Raw genomic sequence first — 11,633 nt, 5'->3', positions numbered from 1 at the left:
CTTGGGAGCCTGAGGTGGGAGGATCACTTGAGCCCAGGAGTTCAAGGCTGCAATGAGCCCTAATTCCACCACTGCAAGAGTCAGACCTTGTCTCAAAAACAGAAAACAAAAAAATCCCACAACAACTGAAAACACATCGTGGCCCTGTCAAGTGGGGCCCATGGAAGAATACCAGACGCTGGACCTGCCCCCACGTTCTGCGGCACAAGCCTGGTCTCATAAGGCAGAGTAAAGGTGATTTACTTCCCAGAAAAAGCTGCCAAGATCCCTCAGGATGTCTACCTTCCGACATTTACAGGACAGTGACATCTGTGAGCATGCTATCTGCTAACTAAGAGGTCTTGGTGCACTCTCCATCAATGTCCCTAATGGGCACACTAAAATACTGCCACACTTTGTGAAAGTAGCAGGGACAGAGAATGTCAACAGTCTACTTCCAGGAAAGCAGTCATGTGAAACTATGGTGGGAAGAGGTCCCCATGTCTATGCAACTCTCCTCTAACCCTGAGCGGGTGGCAGGGCACACCTCTAAAAAACTGTGATTCTTCCCCTGGGACACATCAGAGTCTCTTGGTGGACAGGAGCACCCATCTCCCCCTCCTCACCCTGGCCCAGGGCCAGGCCAGAGCACCTATATTTTGAAATGTCACACAGAGTCTGATGCAAGTGCTGGCTGGAGAAGCACCTGCTCGGTGGAGCAAGTGGCTCCAAGACGCCTCTGCACAGGAAGGCTATGTCTCCCTCAAGGCCCCATCCCTTCCTCCTCCTCCCGAGGACAGGCTCTTGCATTTTTTTCCTTCATGATTTTTATAAATCAAGATATGCTCTTTGTAGACAATTTGCAAGGGATGTAAAAACATACAAGCAGCACCTTCACATCACTTGCAATCTCACTCCTCTGAAGTCATCAATGTTAACACCTCAACATTTTCCCCTCTGTGAACATCTCCACCCAGCACATGCACAAGTTTATATTTTATCACAGTAAATACACAATTTCATATTCCTTTTACTAAAAATAGCATAAGCAGGTGGACAATGAAAAAGGTCTTATTACATGTTATCCAACAGCCTTTTTCATTTCCTCTTTTGCAAGCTGTCAGCTCACGCTGTTTGCCCATTTACCTTCTGGCTAAACCAAACACTCGCTTGGGACCAGCTCATGATGAGCATACTTTACTTCTACCATTTATTTTTAGGAAATGAGAAAAATTCCATTCCAAAGCCATAAAGCTTTGGTTTACCAGCCTCCTTACATTAAAAGAGAAGTGGACAGTCTAATGTTCAATATTTAGAAACGACAAGGGTAAGGACCTGCAGCAAGTGCCCAGTATGGGGCCGGAGAAATGCGCACATCTTCACGTTTACCACACCAGGCAGCCTAAGAATGAAGGTCACTCAGCCCAGACGCAACTGTCCAGATGACGCCCCACCCTGCCACCTGTTCCGCCTGTGTCTCTCTACACAGATGCATTTCTGCCAGCTGCTGAGAACTTCTTCATTAAAAGGCATGTGCTGGGTGCTAAGATTTTAATATTTTTTCAAACTATGCTTGGAATTCAAAAATTATATGTCATTAAACTACATGCCCAACTCCTGTCCCACACAGATGAAAGTGTTAGTGTTACTGTCCGTGATTCCTGGACTACGTGGTAATTTAAACACTTCTTAGAAAGAAAAAGCCTCATCACAACTCAGTCAGCAGCAGAAAAGGGTGAGTCACATTCTGTTTTTAGTGCATGATGTGACAAGACCCTACTACCACAGAAGTACTCCCGCAAAAATTCTTTGAGATACAAAGCAAAAACCAAGGGAATGATTCAATAGATATGAAGGAAACACTCTCTTAGAGAAACATGACAAGCTGAATCCAAAAGGGAGGCAGGAAATTAAAACAGCAAACGTCATACATGTGAGCCAGGGAACTCCCTAAATGATGCTGCAGACACTTTCCCCTGGAGAGAAGATATTGTCAAAGCCATGTGAGTGGGTCCCCAAAAGGACTCAACTTTCTAAAAACCAAAGGGAATCTATAAAAAGGGAGCAAACATCCAGTGTATTAGGCTCTAAAGGACCAAGAGTTAATTTCTTTTTCCACAAAACATCTGTATCTACGTTCACTAACTGGAAGTCCGCTCCCCCTTGTTAATGTCCTGCTTGCCGGGGCTTTCGGGGTAGTTGCCATTAAGAACTGCGCCTGGAATACTGATTAGGCAAGCGTGAAAAAATCAAGCGACCATCCCATGGCGGACGTTCACAGCAGTCTGCATGCATGGGAGAAAACCCCTTTGCAGGGCTCCTGGAATCCGAGAAAAGCTTGTGCCATGGGTAAGAAAGCCACCCTGTCCTCTGTACAAGAGGGATGAGGAGCTGCTGGGAGGCCAACTGAGAGACAAGCAAGTGGAAGGCTTGGGGCAGGCAGGGCTCCACAGATTCTCTGCTGTTTTGCCCCACACAAACATTGCACCACTGCACTCCAGCCTGGGCAACAGAATCCTGTCAGTCTCTGCGTCCTCCATAAGTTCATATAGGCACGAAAGCTAAGAATTCTCACGGCCACATTCAAGCTCGGGTAAGAGATATACTGGGAAGAACAACCTTTAAAAGATCCATACCACACCTAACATCCTGACACTACAACCCTTTTATGTCCCTAAGGACACCTTTTTTTTTTTTTTTTTTTTTTTTTTTGAGGCAGAGCATCACTCTGTCGCCCAGGCTGGAGTGCAGTGCAGTGGTGTGATCTTGGCTCACTGCAACCTCCGCATCCCAGGTTCAAGAGATTCTTGTGCCTCAGCCTCAGAGTAGCTGGGATTACAAGCATATGTCACCATGCCTGGCTAATTTTTGTATTTTTTGTAGTAATGGGGTTTCACCATGTTGGCCAGGCTGGTCTCAACCTCTTGAGCCCAAGCAATCTGCCCGCCTCAGCCTCCCAAAGTGCTGGGATTACAGGCATGAGCCACCACGCCTGGTTTCTAAGGGAACATTTTTTGAACATAATGAATGATTTACATCTTAAACCCATTTCATTTTCAGACCTCCACAAAAGAATCCCAACTGCCCACCAGTGACAAAAATTCGGCATTACCTGTTGCAGGGAAAAAACAAGACAGTAGGAAGACGATCGACCATAAATTCCCAAGGAAGGTCATTCTGAGACACGTCGATCCTGGCAAAGGGAAAGAACAGAAATGGCAGAAGATCAGCCCAAGAAATGCCAACTTGAAAGAAACTTCTCAGATAACTTCAAGAACCTGGTGCATTTTTTACACCCCACATTGGGCTAGTCCCTTCTCGATGAATGTACTACCAGGTGTGAGCTGGGCGCTGATACTTCCAAGACATACAACATTCTACTACGTGGATGCTTTCCACTGAGTGGCAATGCGATGTCCTCAAAGTAAAAATGAACTTGCAGAAAATGCCGCACTGACACCTGAGGAGTCATTCACTCCTCACCTGACAGGATCTAGCCAAGTATTTTAATCCCTGAATAGGTCTGGGAAAAGAAAGGAAATCACTGAGCAAAATACATCAAGCCCCTCTGAAGACGGAAAATTATACCCTCTTTATGTTGTAAATCTGGATAGACGCCAAAAGCAGCCTATTTTCTTAGCAGATTTGACATTAATTTTCTAATACAGAAAATGACATCTGTACTAACTCACCCAGCCTATGCTCAATCACTGTGGGAGCTAACGGCAACTGCTCTAGAGGCCTGCCCCGGGCAGCTGGCACAGAGCTTGGCACACAGCTGGGCGCCCACACTCGGGCTGAGCAGACATGGAGCCACAACAGCATCCTTGATGGAAGGGGCTGCATCCTCTTTGCGGAGGGGCTATTCAGCTACTATTCATAAGCAGCGCACACAAAAGATGAACATGTTTTCAATCATTACCCTTGACAGTTTTTAGAAAGCATAAATGGGGGGAGTAAGGGTGCGGTAAGTGTCATGTATTTGTCCAAAAGGATGAAATTTGCTTTTCAAAAAATGGCACAACCAGGCTGAGCACAGTGGCTCACGCCTGTAAACCCAATACTTTGGGAGGCCAAGGTGGGTGGACTGTTTGAGCCCAGGAGTTCGAGACCAGCCTGGGCAACATGGGGAAACCCTGTCTCTACAAAAAATTGGCCGGGTATTCTGGCACGTGCCTGTAGTCCCAGCTACTTGGGAAGGTGGGAGAATCACCTGAACCTGGGAGGTTGGGGCTGCAGTGAGCTGTGATTGCACTACTGCACTCCAGCCTGGGCAACAGAGTGAGACCCTGTCTCAAAAAAACAACAACGCCGGGCGCGGTGGCTCACGTCTGTAATCCCAGCACTTTAGGAGGCCGAGGCGGGCGGATCACGAGGTCAGGACATCGAGACCATCCTGGCTAACGCGGTGAAACGTCACCCATCTCTACTAAAAATACAAAAAATTAGCCGGGCATAGTGGCAGGCACCTGTAGTCCCAGCTACTCGGGAGGCTGAGGCAGAAGAATGGCGTGAACCCAGGAGGCGGAGCTCACAGTGAGCTGAGATTGCGCCTCTTGCACTCCAGCCTGGGCAAGAGAGCAAGACTCCGTCTCACAAAAAAAAAAAAAAAAAAAAAAAACAACAGCAACAAAAGGCATAACCAAATGAAAACCATTTACCAAAAATTTACTAACAAAACAGCACTCCCGCCTCACCTGTGCCAGCCTACCTAAAACATTAGTGTTCCTTTCTAAACAAGTGGGATTGAACACTATATTCCATAATTAAATGCTTTTTCTCACCTGATTCTTACTTCAAAGAAAGCAAACTATAAAATTAAAACATTGTAAAAATCCACTCAGAATTCCATTGGGCTAAATAAGGCCCCCCTTTCTTATACAGGCTTGGTCTATATGCTTACTTTTTTTTTTTTTTTTCCTGAGACACAGTCTTGCTCTGTCGCCCAGGCTGGAATGCAGTGGTGCGATCTCAGCTCACTGTAACCTCCAGCTGCTGGATTCAAGTGATTCTCCTGCCTCAGCCTCCTGAGTAGTTGGGACTACAGGCACGTGCCGCCACACTTGGCTAATTTTTGTATTTTTAGTAGAGACGGGGTTTCACTATGTTGGCCAGGCTGGTCTCGAACTCCTGGCCTCAGGTGATTCGCCCGCCTCGGCCTCCCAACGTGCTGGGATTACAGGCATGAGCCACTGCACCCGGCCTATATCCTTACATATTTTTAAGAAGAGTTGTCATATATTTCATACTCTGTTTTTTTCCATTAATTGTATGAAAAGCACTGTTAAAGGATAAAAACTCCATTAAATGCACAGCCATAATTTACTTAAACATTCATCTCCTGGTGGATATAAACAATGCTATAATGATGAGCTCATGCTTCTTCAGAATTCCTATTCCATTACTTCTCCAAAGTAAATTAACTGGGTCAAAAATGTGTTAACTGTTTTTGTTGATTTCTTGCAAATGTTGCCAAAATGCTTTCCAAAAGAGTTATGGCAATGTACTCATTCCATTAGACACATCTGACTGCAGTTTCCATTTTATTTTATCAACACAAGATTCTGTCACTTAAAACCACTGATTACTTTAATATGTTAAATGACACTTTGTTATTGTTTTAATTTACATTTATTAGGTTATAATTTCCCCACTTGTTTATTTACTCTCTCCTCTTGAAAGAAAAACCTGCTCACGTCCTTTGTTCACAGTGGAATCTGTCTCAGCCATTTTCTAAACCATTTTAATTTCGGGGAAGGCTGGAGTGTGAATGCCTGATTTAATCCTGGCCCCTCATTTGCAGCTTGAAACTCTGGGCAACTTATCTTTCTATGTCTCAGTTTCCTCCTCAATACAAACAGCACTTTCTTTTTTTAACTAGAGTGCCTTCACTAAGCGTCGCGAGGACTCAATCAGGTAATATGTATATCAAAAACTCTCCCAACATAGTAACTCCTCAGATTTGGCTCTAATTATTACTTACAGTGCATATAACAGGTGACATAGAGACACTGGAAAATATATTAATGGTCCCCCTTTTTGTCTGCTTTCCCTGTTTTCACTGCACGTATTTCTAGTGGAATCTGTCCATTTTTCTTTCTTTATTTTTCCAACTGCTTCCACTTTGGAAAGTTTCCATCTCCCAGAGGAATCAGCAAATCCTATTTTTTGTTTTGATTTTTTTATATTTAACTCTTATCTATCTGTAGGGTTTTGGGGGAGGTGGGGGGTTAAATGTGAACAGTTTTCCCCACCCAAAACTGCTTACTACCCCATCTAAAAACTCTATTTGAGCCTTCTTTTTCCAAAAAATATTTTTAAAAATTTTGTTTACTCAAAAGCGCACATACAGTACCCATGGAATCACAATACCAGAATGTGGATATCTACTGATCTTTCCTTTTAACTTCACAAATGAGGTAAACCAGGACTGGTGGAGAGATCTGCTTGGGATCCCAGGACCCACTGGCATTGCCTGGGGCAACTGTCCCATGGTATTCCAAGGGGCCATCCTGGCAACCAGGTCAGTGCTCTCCCCACAGAACTGCATTCAGCCACCTACGAATCTAGTCAGGGCTAAACATCAACATCATGGAAGGAACACTTAGAATTCATGAGGAAAAGTTCAGTTTCAAAGAGGCTTTGCTCATGGCTTCAACCTGACAAATTCAGCCAAGTCCTACCAAAGGTTAATGGAAAATGGGCAGACCCTCACACACCATATGGCTAAGCTGCAAGTAAGAGTGAAAATGGGCATACAGCCCAAAGCGCTGCAGAAGAGGCCTGCTTACCTTGCCACAGTGAATGTGTCCATGGGCAGGTTCCGAGCTAGCTGGATGAAGACGTGATTGAGGGATGGACAGAAGCCACACCACGGAGCGTAATAGAGCAGGAGAACGTCCTGTGGGAAGGGGAAGACAGATGTTACTTGCACTGGGAAATGGGCTCTTCTTCATTTCTTTCCTCATTGCTTAGAATCCAGCAAGCACCCTAATGCTACCTATGCGAATATTATAGTGAAAATTTTCATCTTTAGGTCTTTCCAATTCTGTGCTTTCTGGAGCACTTTTCTGAAATTTAAAAACCACATGTAATTCATTCACGGTCCATAATTGGGCCGTCACGTGGTTACTCTTCTATACATCAAAAACAGCTGCTCACCCCAACAACTGCAGTTTGGAAATTATTTTAAGAGGGACAGATGACTTAACTTTTGCCTCTCATGACTCCATACCTGTTTTTGAAGGACTACTTCCCAAAAGGTATCAGTTGTCACTTCAGTGATTAAATGCTGAGACGGGAACTGGGCAGAGTCACTTCCAATGAGATGCCTTTTCAAGGGACTATAGAGAACGCTGAAGTTTTGAATAAAAGATTCTAAAAATAAAGAGAAAATGAGATCAACTCTTCTCTAGGTACAAGGAGAATAGCTGGCCTACTTTTAAACTCCACATTTTAAAAACTCGAATGACTTCATAGGCTCACATTTTTAACATTTCACCTATCAGCAAAACCCCAAACAAAGCTGCCCAGGTGGCATCAGGTTTAGCTCTGGTAGTATTAACTCAGCAGACAGTAATGTAGATATCAAAACACTATGCAGTGTTAGATGCTCTAATATTCATAGACTATTCTTTTTTTTAAAGGACTGGTCCACAAATAGACACCAAGTGAGACTGTATAAATCATCAACAAGCCACAATCTTTTCAAGAAATTTCACCCTATAATACTAAGACCTTTAAGCTTAACTACAAATGTAGCAATTGCACAAGCTACAGTAATGTGGAATGTGTTTAAATGCTCATTAATTTGAGGACAAGGAGCTACAGTTTTGTGTTTCCTTTATTAAGGTTCTTTAAGTTTCTTTTTTTAAAGGTTAAGAAAAAATTATATGTAGTGGAAAAATACATAAAACCCATAATCAAAAACCTGACTTGAACCAACAGTTTTACCACAAATTCTGCCATCTTCAGAGTCCTTTGCTTCATCTGAAACAATACTAATTTGAATTTCATGTCTTTTTTTGTTTTGTTTTTTTTTTAAAGAGACAGGGTCTCACTCTGTTGCCCAGGCTGGAGTACAGTGCTGCAATCATAGCTCACTGTAGCCTTAAACTCCTGGTCTCAAGCGATCCTCCTACCTCGGCGTCCAGAGTAGCTGGGACTACAGGCGTACACCACTGCACTCAGCTAAAGTTTCAGTTCTTTTTCTTTCTTCTAACTCCCTCCATTTTGAGGTGCAATGGGCAATGCAGTGTGCAGAATGCAAGAGGAAGTGAAGAATGTCATGTGAATACTAAAGAGAATTCATGATCAACAACTGAGTAACACTTAGTTGGCTACGTTTTTGAAACATGAAACCAATAATTATTTCCTAATCTGAATAAAGCCTAAATTCTGAAACTGGCCTAGAGACAGCTGATTTATGAGTTAAGTCTCTAAACCAACAATGACACACAGTAGGTGTTTTTTACAAGCTCCCTAAAAATTCTGTCACTAACTACAGGACAAAGAACAGCTAGGCTAAACATTTCAGAGAAGATACAGAAGATGGAAAGAAATCTAAAGAAGGTTTCTTTCAATTACCCTTAAATTCAAAGTGAACACATTATGAGGTCATTAAACACTTGAGCATTACTGAATGTAATTCAGGAAAATCTAATACAGACTACTTCAAAAATACATGCTTGTGGGAGCACTGACCCCATTTCTCTGGAGTCTGTTTCCCATTTAAAAAAAAAATGCTTGTTTCATTTTAAGAAAGCTCAACACATCAAAATGACTTTAGAAAACATGAATTGGGAGTAATCTATAATATCAACAGATTATGCCCTTCAAAAAGTGACTGGTCACAGGGTTCTTTTACACAGTGAGGAACTCTTGGATTTATAATATGTAACTTGATATAGAAAAATCAGTATTTACATAAAGCCTTTTCACAAATGTGTCTAATGTAAGAAACAAGCTTCACCTGGATTTGAAAGAGGATGGCTAAAAGGACTCATATGTAGAAGCTCTGAGTCTACTGTTGATTTCATACTTTGTAAAACTTGAAATGAAAGGTTTCCTTCCCTACCAAATTCCTCCGTTCTCCATTCGGCATACACTGACCTTCCCTCCCGTTTCCAATGAGGCTGAACTAACGTGGCTTTTGAATTCTCACTTCATTGTGTGTAGTCAAGGGCATCAGCAAATTCCTGGGAACAGGCCAGTGTGGGTCAGCCCAATGTTGCTGGCAAGCCCCAGGGGCAAGCCCTGGATGCTTTCTCATCATGGAGCCTTACTCCTCAAAAAGTGGGTTTTGCTGGTTTGCAACTGACACTTATTTATTTGCATTTTACACTTGTTACAATGTAGGTACCCCAGGTCCCAGCAATATTACTCAGTACATTATGAAACAGCAGCAGAACAAATTAGGTCTGGTGGCCTTGATCCTTAGACATTTAAGCCTATGAGACAAAAACGGAGGCAAGGCGGCTCTACTTCCTTCTTCACTGCTTTCTCTCTTTTTTTTTTTTTTGGAGATAGAGTCTCGCTCTGTTGCCCAGGCTGGAGTGCCGTGGCGCGATCTCTGCTCACTGCAAGCTCCGCCTCCCGGGTTCACGCCATTCTCCTGCCTCAGCCTCCCGAGTAGCTGGGACTACAGGCGCCCGCCACTGCCCCCGGTTAATTTTTTTTTTTGTATTTTTAGTAGAGACGGGGTTTCACCACGTTAGCCAGGATAGTCTCGATCTCCTGACCTCGTGATCCACCCGCCTCGGCCTCCCAAAGTGCTGGGATTACAGGCGTGAGCCACCACGCCCGGCCACTGCTTTCTCTTTAAGCTCCTTTAGAACAAAGCTGCTGTCAAGGCTCACTTTCATCAGCCCCTAGGACATCCCACTGGAATAGCTCTCCACCTCCCTGCCTGTTCTAGTCCCCAAGTCCCCACTGCCTGCAGCTGGTTCTACCTTAGACATGTGACAGAAATCGCCAATTTAGAAAATGGGACTCTTACCCCCACCATGGGCTAAATGACAAACTTATCCAAAATTTAGAGTGAGGAAGTTTCTGTTCCATTTAATAGACAAAATTTGCTTCTTTGAAAATTATGACCGATGGTGATGAGCTACGAAGCTGACATCACCCCACAACTAAATGTAATGAGAGCCATCAATAAAATTTACCCATATGAAGTCAAGCAAAACGTACAATGCTTGGGGAAATAAACTGCCTACAGTACCTAGGGTGAGCTTCATCAGTGATTGCTTTGGATCCAAGATGTAGTGAGACTCTTCTTTCACGTCAACAATTGCCGCAAATTCTTTCACCTGAGTGGAGCTCGGAGCACCCAGTCTCTCTGCATATAACCAAAACAAATTTGAATCCAAAAGGTAGATGTTGAGAGTCTTGTTGGTTCTGCAGCTCAGGCCTGTGAAGTCTGTGCCAGTCATGTCCACTTCTGGAAAGAGATACCTGTTCTCCTCAATGTGAGGAACGGAGCTTGCGGCATCAACCTCACATTTCTTCTCAAGGGAAGAAAATGCAACGGTAGGGGCTTCAAAGACACCTTGTTCAGAGTTGATGAAGCCTGCCACACCCCTGCTTATGGTCCTGCAACATGCAGTGTAGTAGCTGAAGGGGCTATAGGAAGTTAAAAAATTGCTGCATTCTATACTGTCTGATGCCACATGATAAAAGGTCTGCTCCTTGAGGTAGAAAGAATCCAGAGCTGCTGCCATTTCAAAAAAGCTGCACTGTGGCATGCTGACCGAGCTTGGCTTCATGCCCCCGGCGGTCTGGTTGACACAGAGTTCACAGACGTTGTGGGTCCTGGAGAAGGAGTGCCACTGGGGCAGCACCACAGTGTTGCAGCAGGGGGACGCTGTGATCAGCGGTGGGTCTGGCAGCTGTGCCGGCGCTTCCAGGGCCAGGGACTCCAGCACTGGAGCATCCACCCGCCGCAGGTGCTGAAGAAGACGCTCCACCACCTGGTCCCCATGACAGTTGTTGTACTCCAAGGCCACTTCGGTGATCTGAAATACAGGGCAGAGTTGGTGAGGGGCTTCGGGATGACTGAGGGACTAGCACCCCATTGGCCACGTTTCACTTTCTGCAATTTCAGTTATCCATGGTCAACTCTGGTTCAAAAATACTACATGGAAAATTCCAGAAATAAACAAGTCGTAAGTTTTAAACTACACGTCGCTCTGAGTAGTGTGATGAAATTTTTGCCATTACAAAAACTGCGAGCCATCCCTTTGTCCAGCGTGTCCATGCTGCGGATGCTACCAGCCTGTTACTTAGTAGCCAACTCAGTTATCAGATCAACTGCCTCAGTATCACAGTGCTTGTCTTCAAGTAACCCTTTATTTATTACAAGGGCAAAGTTACCCCAAAGTGTAAGGGTAGTGACGCTGGCAATTCAGATATGCCAAAGAGAAGCCAAAAATGCTTCCTTTAAGTGAAACGGCAAAAGTCTCAATAAGGGGAAAAAAAAGGTAAGGTTGTTAAGATCTTCGGTAAGAACGAATCTTCTACCCATGAAATTGTGAAGAAAAGTGAAATTCGTGTATAGTATATACAGGGTTCAGTACCATCTGTGGTTTCAGGCATTCATTGGGGGTCTTGGAACATATCACCAAGAATACGAGGCGGGATAGATGAGAGTGCGG

General features: G+C 44.0%; 1 protein-coding gene across 3 annotated transcripts in view; it reads right to left on the bottom strand.

Moving 5' to 3' along the window:
• TXNDC11 (thioredoxin domain containing 11) overlaps positions 1 to 11,633 on the bottom strand; it is a 63,711-nt gene that overhangs the window by 1,980 nt on the left and 50,098 nt on the right. For all 3 annotated transcript variants that reach the window (XM_054453347.2, XM_054453349.2, XM_063654337.1), the window contains 4 exons: positions 10,202 to 10,994; positions 7,214 to 7,356; positions 6,771 to 6,880; positions 3,092 to 3,172 (listed from right to left, as the gene is read on the bottom strand). In XM_054453347.2, coding sequence (XP_054309322.2) covers positions 3,092 to 3,172; positions 6,771 to 6,880; positions 7,214 to 7,356; positions 10,202 to 10,994 — 1,127 coding nt within the window. The remainder of the gene's footprint in view (positions 1 to 3,091; positions 3,173 to 6,770; positions 6,881 to 7,213; positions 7,357 to 10,201; positions 10,995 to 11,633) is intronic.

The sequence above is a fragment of the Pongo pygmaeus genome, chromosome 18, assembly GCF_028885625.2.
Source record: "Pongo pygmaeus isolate AG05252 chromosome 18, NHGRI_mPonPyg2-v2.0_pri, whole genome shotgun sequence".
NCBI lineage: Eukaryota > Metazoa > Chordata > Mammalia > Primates > Hominidae > Pongo > Pongo pygmaeus.
This window is presented reverse-complemented; position numbering and strand designations above follow the sequence as displayed.